Source organism: Copadichromis virginalis, linkage group LG7 (genome assembly GCF_057382275.1).
Source record: "Copadichromis virginalis isolate Kocher_CV1m ecotype Utaka linkage group LG7, C_Virginalis_male_GT1.1, whole genome shotgun sequence".
NCBI classification, from domain to species: Eukaryota; Metazoa; Chordata; class Actinopteri; order Cichliformes; family Cichlidae; genus Copadichromis; species Copadichromis virginalis.
Genome location: NC_140624.1, coordinates 70,436,182 through 70,450,825, shown reverse-complemented (window position 1 = coordinate 70,450,825; position 14,644 = coordinate 70,436,182). Strand labels below are relative to the sequence as shown.

At 44.7% G+C, this 14,644-nt stretch overlaps 1 protein-coding gene across 1 annotated transcript in view; it reads left to right on the top strand.

Moving 5' to 3' along the window:
• LOC146706796 (uncharacterized) overlaps positions 1-14,644 on the top strand; it is a 378,960-nt gene that overhangs the window by 8,017 nt on the left and 356,299 nt on the right. Inside the window, exons 3-4 of the mRNA XM_085465048.1 lie at positions 325-434; positions 10,560-10,799. Coding sequence (XP_085321174.1) covers positions 325-434; positions 10,560-10,799 — 350 coding nt within the window. The remainder of the gene's footprint in view (positions 1-324; positions 435-10,559; positions 10,800-14,644) is intronic.

The following is a 14,644-nucleotide window of genomic DNA, read 5'->3' as shown; positions in this document are numbered from 1 at the left end:
GTGGAAAAGCTGGCAGAAACATCTGGACAGATGTGAGGTCATCGATGGTCCTGTTGTATCACAGGACGGCCCATCACTTTGTCTCACTGACTCGTCTACACGAGCCATCTGTAATCTCACAATTTCAACTTTGTTCTCAAAATCAGTAACATTATTTACGTGAACGTTGATGCTGACGTTCCTTCGTAGATTTCACCTGCTGAGGTTCTGCTGATGAGTAAGTAACGTCTCGATGTAACTATAACAACCTCTGAGAAAACACACGACCATCAGATAAAGGTGTGGGCTTGTCTTCATGTTTGGCCTCCATCTGCTTACATGCAGCTTTGCCTCCAGACCCAGATTCCAACCTAATGATGGGGGTAGCCAATCAGGACGAAGCCGGGGAGTCAGGCGGTAGCGTGCCGTCGCCGGTCGTCACTGAGACAGAGCAGGTGAGTCCAGAGACGGCTCATCTTTATTCATGGCTTCATCTTTGTTGGCAGCGCTTGCAGGTCGCTCTTCTTCTCCACATTTGCTGCTTTGTTCTTTCTGTAAACGGCGCCTCTGATCAAGTTCAAAGCCCGGCCCTCCTGACAGTCTCTCTTCATCAGCCTGACACGTTTTTCTGCGTCTTCAAAACCACTTTTCCTCATTTTCATGTTCCCGTATGTCTGTGCGTTTAGAGCGGTAATTATGCGCCGCGTAGCCGCTCGTCCCGCTGTGGATTTTAGGCGTGTTTTCAGTAATGTTTTTGTTCACCGTGAACTATTTTAAATGTTCGTATTTTCATTGCGCTGTCTTTTATCTCAAACGTCCTGCTTTTCAGATCGTGACAGACTTCTCTTCTTCCTGTTCCTCGCCACCGTTGTCAGCGACTCCACTCGTGTCGTTTTCCACATGCAAACAATAATCAGTATTTTATCAGTGAAGCTCGTTGCCCCTCCTGACACAAGACACCGAGAAGCATCTGAATGTCTGCAGGCCGTCACATCTCGTCCCATCTCACGCATCAAGTCAGTCACATCATCAGTAAATAAATGCGGCAGCGTGCAAAGACAGGCCGCACACGCTCAGAGCGCAGCTGACGAGCGTGTGCAGACCAGTCGACGTCTTCCATACAAATTTCACAAGGTTTTCTTCATTTTACTCAGCAACTTCCAGCAACCGCTCACCATCCAGCTGGGGATTTGTTTTCCTTAGCAACCAGAGGTCGCCAGGCGGTTGTCAGTGGCTCTGTATACACGTGCAACCAGAGACCACAGGAAGTGAAGAACATGCTAGTGCTAGCTGCTTCCAGGTGACTGAAGCAACTACCAATGCGAGTGAAGAGTACCTTTGACTGATAATAATAATAATAACCTGGTAATAAATATATTAGACGGTCACCTAGGCAACCGGAGCCTGGAACGTCCAACCAGCTCTCAGCTTCTAAGTAACAAACAAATCGCTGCCATCGTGGACACAGCGTTAGCGTCATTTCCTGTTTTAGGCTAGTTTCTCACCGTGTCGTGTCTTACTTCCGGTTTTTGTGATTTTTCTGCCCCGCCCACATCGTCTCCACCTGTGTCCTGTTTTCCTGCTCATTACCTTTTTCATCTTTTTTTTTCTTTTTCATGTTTTTGGGTACATCTCTGTACAGACTCTTGATGGTGTCACAAATCAAGAAAGGATGTAAAAACTTGCTGTGAAAATGCGTCTAAGAAAAGTCTGCTGGCCACAGGAAACAGGAAATGGAAGCAGGAGATACTTGAACCTGCAGAGGGAGGGTGGGCACTCCTCTGAGAGGTTTGCATTACCCACCCTCGTGTGAGCGCGCTCACTGATCCAAAGCGCCTCCAAATAAGTTTCCTCTGAAGCTCTGCAGCTCACAGCGGAGGACCACTTAAAGCAAATTGACTTTACTGATGTGAATTATGACGATACTGATATCATGCATAAAGTTATTTACCCTCCGAAGGATTGAAATAAGTCATTCCCTCAGATACGGGGAACTAATATGAATGCAAATAGGATTAGGCTCCTGCATTAGTGTCTGATAAACAATTTACAGGCCTGAGCGTTCACCAGGGGATTCGCTCCACGCGGCGCCTGGAACGGGGGGGGGGGTTAACCCTCCATCCTCTGCGAGCGTTCGCCTTCACCGCGTCTGCAGACAAATAAAGAAACGCAGATTACTGGCGAGGTCGCCGATTTACCTTTAAATCAGATCCGATCTGTCCCGAAGGGGAAGCTCCGACCGAGGACGACGCAACAAATGGAATTACAGCCAAACCGCAGAGCGAGCACGTGGTGAAAGACGCCCTGCAGGCCGCCGCTGACAGTTAATATGTAGCGAGAGTTGAGCCGATGCATCTCAGGTGTGCCCGAACCTGCAGCGTGTCCATTTCTACCTTAAAATTTAAAACGGGCCCAGCTTCTTGAGCTTCGCCACTGAAGGCAGGAAAGCCATGAGAAGATGTGTGCAGAGTTCACTGAAGCAGCTCACCCACTCTCAGGCTGCTGTTTGACTATCCCGCGCTCTTATTTTGAAAGCGTAGGCCCTTCCTGTCTGGTTGGACATGTTTAGTCTGGGAGCCCTGGCCCCACAAGCTGAGACACTCCGATCAAATCAAAGCCAATAAAGTTAAAAACAGAGCCCATCCTCGCCACGCTGACTCGTCTGAGGACACTGAGGTCGTCCTGCAACGGAGCAGGATATTGTGTCACTAAGTTACAGCAGCTTTGCATGACTCGCAGTGTAGGGTAATTTCCAATAAACCAAGTTCAAAAAAGGGGAGTCTATGGCTGACGCGTGTTCCTGGTTTCCCAAAGAAATGCTTCCAGTTGCATTATGGTTTGAAGACTGTTTTATTTATTACAAACTGAGGATGTAGCAATGAACTCCTTCCAAAAAAAAGGCATGAAAATTCCAAAAATAGCAGTTATCCAATACTAGCTGTGTACACGGTCAGAAAACCGTGAGACTCCTAACCTCTCTGTCCATGCTCCTCCCCTTCCCTCTCACACAGGGTTTCATGCTACTACTGCACTTATGTAATGAATCTATGAATAATAAAACAAACATGAACTCAATCGTAAATAAAATATAAAGCAGACGTCTGGCGCTTACATTACCGGCCCCTAATTGTTCTAATAATGTATTGCCTTAGAACAATTACCACATTTTTTAACTTTACAAACTTAATATGAACCACGTTTAGACATATCCAATGTTTAAACACATGACAAAATATTATTTATAGACAAATGAATTGTCCAATACTTTGCCAATCAGCTTTGCAAAGTATATTAAGGCTGGTTTCTGTCCATTTCCAAAAGAACAGGTGAAAAAGAATAAGAAAGAAAAGAAGGAAAGAGAGAAAGAAGGAAAGAGCCAGAGGTTGCTAGCACATGGCTCATCGTAGGGGCTTAGTCTTTACCACTAGCCCATTCAGATTCCACAAGCAGACAAATCTTGGTGATGGGTCTGTCCAAAACATTAGTCTTTGTCTTTATCCGTACTCGGCGAACGAGACCCTTCTTGTCTGGAACTGTTTTGATGATCTTTCCCATAATCCATGAATTTCGTGGTGCACAGTCGTCCACAAGAAGAACAACATCTCCTTCTGCAAAGTTTCTTGATGCTGTGGCCCACCGCTGACGTTCCTGAAGTTGAGGTAGGTATTCTTTAGTCCATCTCTTCCAAAATAGATTGGACATATATTGCACCTGTTTCCATCTACGTCGTGAGTAGAGGTCATTCTGGTCAAACAATCCTGGAGGCAATGAAGATTTTGTTTTCAACAACAAAAGATGATTAGGTGTCAGAGCCTCCAAATCATTTGGGTCGCTTGATGCCCTGGTGATTGGTCGGCTGTTGATGATCGACTCTGCCTCGCATAAGACTGTATGAAGGCATTCTTCTTCCAGAACTTGTTCTCTCACAGTAGAATTCAGCACTTTTCGTATTGATCTTATCAACCTCTCCCATGCTCCGCCATGATGTGAAGCAGTGGGAGGGTTAAATGTCCACTTAATTCCATGCTGTTGAAATAGATGCTGAAACGGTGAAGTGTTCCAGTCAGCGATTGCTTCCTTCAGCTCACGATTGGCAGCAACAAAATTTGTCCCATTATCTGAGCGAATCGCCTTCACTTGTCCTCTCCGTGCTATGAAGCGCCGGATTGCATTTATGCATGAATCTGTGTCTAATGATGAGGCCAGCTCTATGTGTACTGCACGAACCGCTAAACAAGTGAATATAACACCGTATCTTTTTAAGATGGTTCTTCCACGTCTTACTTCGAATGGGCCAAAGTAGTCTACACCAACCCGGGTGAAGGGTGGATCATCTGGCAACACTCGCTCTTGTGGAAGATCAGCCATCAGTTGTTTCCCAACTCTCCCATGCAGGCGACGACATGTCACACACTTTGCGATGATCTTTCTAATGGCTGTGTTGGCACTTGGGATCCAAAACTTCTGTCGCAATTCAGAGAGCATGTGATTGCGCCCTCCATGCCCAGTTTCTTCATGTATCTGTTGGAGGACTAAGTCAGAAATGTGAAAGTCTCTAGACAGGATAATAGGCTGCTTAGCGATTTCCGGCATAGCTGCCCAGCTCAATCTTCCACCAACTCTCAACAGATCTTCCTGTAGTACAGGGTTCAGTTTGTATAAATGGCTGTTGCGCTTCACACTTTGTCCCTTGTGAAGAGCTGAAACCTCTTCCGAGAATTTCTCCTTTTGGCAAAATCTGATTATATCGAGCTCTGCTTGATTCAGGTCTTCCACTGAAATTTGTGTAGGCTTAAAGCTTGTCCTGAAACTGTCAATCTGACTTTGCCTCAGCTGTCGATCATTGTCAAGGCTATTCTCCACACTGGTTACGCATAGCTCTTTACGTTTTTGACAGAGACTCCAAAGTAAGGCTTTAAGTTTCAGGAACCACGCCACCGCTCTTTTCAACTTTGTCCATGATGAGAAGTAATTTATCAGTCTCTTGAATGGAGCAACATTTTCTTCCACCTCTATTTTGTTTACTGTGGCCTTCTTGATCTCAGGATCACCAGAAGTGATTTCCGGACAATTCAATGGAGTGTTAGGCCAAAACTCTACTGGACTGCGAAGAAAATCTGGCCCAGACACCCACGTTCTGTTCTTCATAAATTCATCTACTCTTTGCCCTCTTGAGGCGCAGTCAGCAGGATTCTTGTCTGTGCTGATGTGTTTCCACTGTTCCACATCAGAGCCTTTCAGAATAGCTGCAACTCTGTTTGCCACAAACGTACGAAAACGCGTGGTCTCATTCCGGAGATACTGGAGCACCACCGTACTGTCTGTCCAAAAAACTGATTCTGCAAGGTTCAGTTGTAGCTCTCTTCTCAGGACACTATCCATCCTAATGGCTACTGTAGCAGCAGTCAATTCCAGACGGGGTATGGTAGGAGGCCTGAGAGGCGCCACTCTGGACTTGCCCATCATAAATGCACATTGTGTCTCATTGCTCGTGTTACGCATGAGTAGGTAGCTGACTGAGCCATATGCATCCTCACTTGCATCTGCAAAGTGATGTAGTTGTGCAAATACATCATTTCCAAAATCTTTGGGCTTGAAACATCTTGCAACTGAGAAGTGTTCCAAAGCAGGAAGGCTGGTTAACCAGTCAGTCCACCGCCTCTTTATGTGCTCAGGTAAGTCGTCATCCCACCCGATCTTCAATCTGCACAATTCCTGCAGGATAATCTTTGCTGGCAAGACTGCTGGCGCCAAAATGCCTAATGGGTCATACACTGATCCAATGACAGAAAGAAGTCCTCTTCTTGTGAATGGGCGATCTTTGATGTTGATCTTAAATCTGAATGTGTCTGACTCAACACACCAATTGAGACCAAGGGCCCTCTCAAGTGGAAGTTTGCCATGATCCAGGTCCAGGCTTTTCATTTCTGCTGCCAGTTCAGACTTTGGGATGGAGTCAAGCACCTTCCTTCGGTTGCTCACCCATTTGTTGAGACGGAAGCCTCCGTTGGCACAGATTTTCATTAGATCTTGACACATTGATATAGCTGCCTCCTCCGTAGCGACAGACTTGAGACAGTCATCAACGTAAAAGTTCTGCAATACTGTTTGAACAACTTCAGCTCTGAACTGCCTACTCTGGTCTTCAGCACACTTCCTCAAAGCGAAATTGGCACAACTGGGTGAGGATGTGGCCCCAAACAAATGCACAGTCATCTTGTGCTCAGTCAAAGCTTGATTGCAGTCGCCACCTGTCCACCAGAGGAACCTAAGTAAGTCAGAGTCACCGTCAGGCACCTTCACCTGGTGAAACATTGCTTCAACGTCTGCCATAATTGCAACAGGTTCCTGTCTAAATCGTATGACAACACCAATGAGACTGCTGGTCAAATCTGGACCCTGAAGAAGTTGATCATTCAGGGATGTGCCCTGATAGGATGCTGCACAGTCGAACACAACTCTTAATTTCTGCTTCACAGGGTGGTACACGGCGTGATGGGGTATATACCACACTTTTCCTTCTTTGTGCGCCAGTTCATCATTTGACAGTTGTACTGCATAGCCCTTTTTAAGAAGGTCTTCCATGAAGTCTGTGTACTCTTGTCGGAAGCAGTCATTCCTGAGAAATTTAAGCCTCAAGTTACGTGCTCGTTGTTCAGCGACTGAGCGATTATTTGGCATGTTGACCAATCTGTTCTTCAGAGGTAGACATATTGTATAGTGGCCATCCATCAGTTTTGCAGATTCCATGGCCATGTCCATAAACTGATGGTCCTCTCTTGACATTTCCACTTCATCATGTTTTCTTCCCTCTGGAAAATCCACCATGAACTGTTGAAGCCACAGGTTCTCTAAACGGCTCACTGATATGCGGTTTGCATTAGCCTTGGCTGGGTTTCTCTTGTCTGCATGACAGCCAGTTTCTCTCAAAGGTCCATTCACAGTCCAACCTAGCTTGGTTCTTACAGCATACGGTCCATTACCTACACTGCTTACAACCTCCCATGGCTCCATTGCTTTAGGTACATTTGCTCCTATAAGCAATCCAATGTCAGTCTCAATTCGAGGCAGTTTTACTTCTTTAAGGTAAGGCCACTTTTCGAGATCTTTCTGTAGGGGTATGTTTTCTTTTCCTACAGGTATTGTCCTTTGTGTGAAGACATCTGGCAGATCAATAAAGTCGTCACCAGATAAACTACTGACCTCCAAGCCTGACACTACATGAGTACAGACAGGTTTCTCTTCATTCATAGTTTTCAGTAGTATGTCAGTTTTCCTTCCAGTGATCTTCAATTTGTCCATTAATGTCTCTGTACAGAATGTGGCAGAGCTTCCTGGGTCCAAGAAGGCGTAAGTCTGCACTACTACACTTCCCTTTTTGGCTTTGACCTGTACAGGAACTATTGCAAGTGTGCAGTTATCTTCCCCGGCCCCAGTTGGCCCACAATCCTCAGACTCTGCACAGACAAAGGCACTTAAGATCGTTTGACTTTCACTGTTCTTAGTTTTCTTCTCTGTGTCAGCGTCTGTGTCCCTTTTCTTGATATGCAACAATGTATGATGAGCAAGAGAACATACCTCACAGCTCACCTTTCTCTTACAAAGTTTGCTCATGTGACCTTGCTTCAAACAGCTAAAACACAGTCCTTTGCCTTTCAAAAATTCCAACTTTTCGTTGTGTGGCTTGCCCTTAAACTTACCACACAGGTCTATGATGTGCCCACCGTTACAGAACAGACATGCCTGTGGAGTGGGTTTCACATAATTTGTGTTTTCCATTGTCTTTGTGTCTTTCTCCTGAATGTCCAATGGTATGGCACTGGTGGTGAATGACTTCTTCATTACAACCCTTTTCTGATCCTTGTTACTGTTTTGTTTAATGGTGAATGGTTTAGCAGTGGTGCTATCCTTTATGTCACCAAAAACAGGGTGAAGTGCAATTTTGGCTTGTTTATTAATAAACTCCACCAAATCATTGAACTTGACTCGTCTGTCGCCTCGCTCTTGCATACCACACACAACAGATCTCCACCTTTCACGTAACTTGTATGGAAGTTTTGCTACAATGGCTTTCAGGCTTGCGACGTTATCAAGTTCCTCCATGTAACTCACTTCAGCCATGGTGTTACAGCAAGCTGTCAGAAAGAGTGAAAACGCATTTAAAGCTTCTGCATCTTCTGGCTTGATAGGTGCCCAGTTTGAGACCTTGTTCATGTAGGCTACAGCAACTTTGTAGTCATTTCCGAAATGCTCTTTGAGGAGCTGTTTAGCCTTGTGATAGCCTACATCTGGCTTCATATGAAGGCAGCTCTTTATTAGCTCTTTCGGCTGTCCATTAGTGAACTGCTCTAAGAAGTAGAGGCGATCCTTAGGACTTTCAGTGCGAGACTCTACTCCGTGCTCAAAGGCGCTTACAAATGTATTGTAATCTAGAGGATCACCACTGAAGGTAGTGATGTCTAAAGGTGGCAATGTCATCATTTTTTGTTGTTTCACCATCAGCTCTGTTATATTATTCTGACGTGTCATAACAGTACAGAGTGTTTCAACTGCTTGCTCATCTGCTGCAAAATCCACTCTAGACTGCTGCGTACCAATAGGGTGATTTTGTAAAGGCATGAATTCCCCATATCCATTTTCTGTGTTGGTGACTGGAGTTTGACTTACAGGTAATGGTATGAATCCAGAATCAATAGTCGTTGGGTATGCAGGACTCACATGTGACGAGCGCTCATTTTCAAAATTCTCTAATACCTTTATTTTAGCATCAGAGGCGGCAATAGCAGTTTGCAGATCTAGCTGCTCTCTTTTTGCTTTCAACTCAGTTTCCTGTCGTTCAAGCTCTTGTTTTTGTTTGAGAGCAGTTGCTTGTGCAAGCAATGTGGCTCTCTCCATTTCAGCTTTGAGGCGTACTGAGGAAGCAGTGGACACTTGGCTCCCAACGGCTGACCTGCGCCTCCTGCTTTTACTGCTTAATGCAGCGGACATCACAGAAACACTGTCGGAAGGCTGGATGTCTGCATCACACTGTCTAGCTTGTTCTGTGCGCTCCTCAGCTGCTTTAACCCACGTTTCCACATGTTGCATAAATCCACGAATACGACTAGCATTAGGTTCATACCAAGAACTTTGGTCCTTTTCAAATTCTTCCTCATGCATTAATACTCTCAAACTATCATTTATCTTACACAGATCTCCAAATGAATCTTGGTAGTCTAAACGCAATTTCTGCTTAACAGCATTCACGTTAGCATCATCTTCCATTAGCCGTTCGAGCTGATTAGCTTGGCTAGTTAGGTGGCCTAGCTTAGCCTTTCTAGACTGGGTCAACCTGTGCAGCTTTTCCTCGACAGCCTTTTCTGTCATTTTTGGCACACACTTTTTCCACACACTAGTTCTTCATCACTCTCATGCATTATGACAAATTTCCACAGTAGCAAAGCTTGTTTTCACTGCTTACCGTGATTCTTCCTCCAAGTAGGCTATTGCCTTCAATCCACAGTGCCCGGCGTTGCTAAACATGATCCTTTTCAGTATTCCTTTTCCCAAAAAAAAGGAGCAAGAAGGTTTTCTGACTAAATGTAGGGTAATTTCCAATAAACCAAGTTCAAAAAAGGGGAGTCTATGGCTGACGCGTGTTCCTGGTTTCCCAAAGAAATGCTTCCAGTTGCATTATGGTTTGAAGACTGTTTTATTTATTACAAACTGAGGATGTAGCAATGAACTCCTTCCAAAAAAAAGGCATGAAAATTCCAAAAATAGCAGTTATCCAATACTAGCTGTGTACACGGTCAGAAAACCGTGAGACTCCTAACCTCTCTGTCCATGCTCCTCCCCTTCCCTCTCACACAGGGTTTCATGCTACTACTGCACTTATGTAATGAATCTATGAATAATAAAACAAACATGAACTCAATCGTAAATAAAATATAAAGCAGACGTCTGGCGCTTACACGCAGCTTAAAATAATCCTTATTTGTTTTATACTCAACTCATTCTGTGACTCACACAAGCTCCTCCCCTTTTAAGACATCTTTCTGATGATTGGCCAACTTCATCACTAGCGCTGTTTAGTGAGAAAGTCCTGTTTAATACTTCAGATGGACATTTTAAATGTACTCTGAGTACTTTTTCTCTGATTATTAAAGTACACTTTGTTCCAGAGACTGCAGTACTTTTACGTGTACTCTGTGTGCTGTGGGGTAAAAGTGTCATCAGCCTCTTTCCACAGCACATGACGAACCTGATCACATGTCCACACAAACATACGACCACGTAAAACGAACAACAATCTGATTGTCGCGTGGAAGCTCTGAGATTTCTTCCTCACTGGTGAGAAAAGTTTATAACTTCTGCCTTTGAAGCTTTGATGCTGCTCAGTCTTTGCCTGGTACATAACGTCTGAAACGAGCCCCTGCGTGACTGTAACACGCCAGGCTTCACCGCCAAACCTGGAGAATCGTGTAGACATAGTAGCGATGGGCGCCTCGGCCAGCGTGGTGTTCAGACATTTTGTTTATCAGTAAACGTGCTCTCATCTAATGATCCAGCTGATCCAACGAGTGCTTGTTGGTCCACAGAGAAACACAGAGATGGCGGCTCGAGGCCGCCGGCCTGACGGATGTTTTAAACCTGGGACTGCGGTCGAAGAAGCATCGCTGCAGAAAGTGGGCGGACCCTCAGACCCGCCGACCTTCGCGGCGGTGAGCGCGAGCAGGCCGACCTCCAGCGGCGACGGAGGAGACGTGACCTGCTGCGACCTGCTGTCTCTGAGGAGCGACTCGGTATCTTTGGCCAGCGAGTCCAACGTGTTTGGGAGGGTGAGTGAAAGACGAAGAGCCGGGGCGTTCACGCAGACTTTTGTTTCCGAAGCAGGAAATCGGAAATGCCGAGCAGCTGTTGGGATTGGTTTACACCAGCCAGAGGTGTGGACTCGAGTCACATGACTTGGACTCGAGTCAGACTCGAGTCATTAATTTTATGACTTTAGACTTGACTTGAAAAAATGTTCCAAGACTTGTGACTTGACTTGGACTTTTACACCAATGACTTGGGACTTGAATTGGACTTGAACCGGTTTACTTGAAAAGACTTGATGTTTCACCCCAAATATAAAATTTAACACGCATACTATATTATATTATATAGAAAGTGTGCACCATTAATTCAATTCATTCATTTATTCAAACCACACTCCGTACGTATGTGTGCGTGAGCTGTAGCACAGCCAATCAAATTAACCAGATTTTCTTGTTTTTAAAAAGAAAAAAAAAAACGCTCAAATGCTGCAAGGAGATATTTTTTTTCAGGTACATAAACTATGAAGTAGTCAACAAAAACCCGAAATGCAATATGCAAAACATGCAAGTAGAGAATCACAGACAGAGATGGAACAACTTCCAACTTTCTCCGACGGTTGAAGTTGTATAAAGAACGGTAGGCGGGGCTTCATGACTTCATCTAACTAGCAAATGTTGTCCAGGCTCCGTTGGTGATGCAGTTTTTTTAAATGTGTATGATATTTTTGTCATGCGATTTTAAAGCCAGTCCTACAACCGCATCCAAGAATAACATGCAGCTTATCTCAGAACTGTCGGTGAAAACTATTCTTGGAGCTAGGTTTAATTGAGCTGCATTTTAAAGAGGTGCAATTTCACAATTTGTGTATATTTTCTAAGTTCACTATTTTGTCATGTGTTGAGAAAAACACAGATTTAAAAATTACATGGTCTAATATTTACATTTAGCATAACTGCAACATGCTTTTTTTCGTTTTTTTTTTTTTAAAGACTCGAAAGGACTTGAAATTCAAAGTTTCAGACTTGTGACTTTACTCGGACTTTTACACCAGTGACTTGAGACTCGACTCTGACTTGCCTGACATTACTTGAGACTTGACTTGTGACTTGAGGATAAAGACTTGAGACTTACTTGAGACTTGCAAAACAATGACTTGGTCCCGCCTCTGCCTGTACCAGCTCTGCTGGTGTGAGTCTGACAATAATGAACTGTTACACAAATCTGGGTCTGTGCACACAGAAACTCACATTATGTGACATCACTCCTCGCTCCGATCACGGAACGCCAAAATAAAAGCACAAAGAAATAGGAAATATTTGCTGTAAATAGTTCACAGCAACGTGTGTTGCTTCGGACCGAGGTGATTTCTGTGGCATAAAGAAGAATCACGCTTCCATGATTAACTTATTTGTTTGTCCATCATGGACTGAGCACAGAAACGCTGAGCTCTGTGGGCAGGTACACATCAGGTATAACATCCATATGCATATCCAGGATGCCTGCAAATCCAGCCCATAGTGTCCACAACCAGAGAGCTAGCTTCTTACAGTGCAGTTTGTTCCACGATGAGGACAGAGGGGAGGGTCTGCATGTTAACACGTTTGGGCCAAAGTGCAGCTTCTTCCTGTAACGATGGAGCTGCAGCTAAAGTGATGTCAGCGGTTCAGAGTGCAGGTACGCCCTAGGTGACATCACATGGTCACTGTTTGTTCAGAACAAACCTTCAGTAAGAGTCAGACAACACTGCAGTAAATGTTTGAATTTTTGAATGGAGTCTGGTGTGTGGCTGAGGTTCTCGTCACATTGTACCCAGACTGTGATGTCAACAGAACCAAAACTAAACCGTGAGTGAAACAGGAAGACCCGCCCACTTCTCCCCTCCACGTTTATCACGGTGGTAATAAAGTGTAACGCACTGATAGAAACTATTGTGTTTAATTACCCTTAATTGGGTTTATCATTTATTAATGAGTGTTGTGAAGTTCGTTGACCTTAAACTAAAGGATGAGGTTGAATGAGGAGAAACAGGAAGTGCTCAGGTGAAGTCAGGTGAGCTCAGCCTGAGCGAGGCTCTGTCTACGTTTTCATTCAGGATTTTTAATGCGATCAAATCTGTTTCACCTTTGCCGTCCCACCTTTTAGATCTGAGTAATCACACGTGTTTGCGCCCTCTCGTTCAGCCTCTCGCTCTTACATTCGGACGCCGGCGAGGAAAAGCTGACCCCATCTTGTCGTGATGAACCTAGTGGACTGAACGGACTCCCGCCCTCTGCAGAGGTATCATCACGCTGGCGGCAGGCTCCACATCCCCCCCGCCGAATGAAGCTACGGCGTAATCATAATTCTCTTGACCTCCGATGACCCCTGCGAGGCTCTGACAACGAGGGCCACGCGACACAACAGACGGCGCCGCCCGCTCCAAAATGGCTTTTTCATTTCTCGAACAATCACACTGCGGCAGCGCTGAATGAGAGGGCAGATTACATAAGGTGGGGGTTCCCGGGGTGAGATGAGAGCTTTTTCTCCAAAACGCCGCAGTCGTTATCGCTCTCATTAAATTCCTCCTCTGACTCGGAGCCTGCTTTGAATCCATCCATCGGAACAACACGGCGGCTGGAAATTCTCAATTAATATGTTAATGTGTGCAAGATATTTCATCACAGGAAGCAGAGCTCAGCGCGCTCACAGGTTAGCGCCAAATTACAGGAGACCCACAAACAGCATCATCCGAGCCCACAGCAGCGCTTTGGAGCAGGAACGGGCCCTGAAGGAGCTCCAGGAGAACCCTCCCACCCACAGAAAGTTTCCATAAACATACTGTTCGCTGTTCTTTAGCTTGTGCTCCAGGCCCGATACGTCCGTGAGACCGAGTTTGGATCGGGGATTAAATGAGTGAACGTTACGTGAAGTGTGTGCGTTCCGCTCACATCGACATCAGAGCTGTGTAAAAATAAAAGCTGGCTCTTTTCTGCCTCTCTGTGCTTTGGATACGCTTTCTTCTTGTATGCAGACATTTCTAAAGGAAGAACTGAAATTCACACTATATGCTGTTAAACCATGAATAAAAATTTTGTGTTTTTTGCCATTACTTTATGCAACAAATGCATGTTTTGACAAGTGGAATTACATTTTCTATTAAGCTGGTGCCATATGTTAGGCATTCTTTAATAAGGAAAAACTAGTATGTCAAGGACTTTATTGAGAAAAGAACAGGAAGGCCTTTTGGGACAGACCCTATCCGGTTGTTCAGTGATGACGCGACGAATCCTACTTCCGGGTCTAAAGTAGTCTGCGTTTAATATGGCTTTTGTGTTGTTAACATGTTTAATGTTTTGTATTTTCTTATATTTGATCTCAAAAAGCTCCTAAAACAGTCAGTGATCCCTGTTGACCTCCCTCGGCTTTTATTACCGCTAATCATTTATTTAAGCTCAGTTTTTAAAACCTTAGGATGTAACTACAGCCCAGCCCATGCAGCAGTATATGAATGACTAACCTCGTATTGTGGATGGATTATCTCAGTTGTTCTCCTGGCTGAAGTTTGGTCCTTTTACAGCATCCTGCCATGCGATTACATTTGTTCCTGACCACCGAGAACACTCACGTTAACTTTTATCGAGTGGAAAAAAAGTTAGCTTGTTCATATTATGCTAGCATAGCTGTGTCGCTAGCGGTCACGTAGCACATCATTATATACCAGCTAGCCAAACTTCAGTAACCCTACAAACGGCACTGCTGTTTCGTTTTCTGTCTTCATTTATGTTGGAAGTGATAGCAGAGCTGTACATTTTAATTTGTTTCCAAAACCCCGCAGTCAGGACATGCTATATTGTATTTAGATAGAAGCTAGCGAGCTAACTCCCTG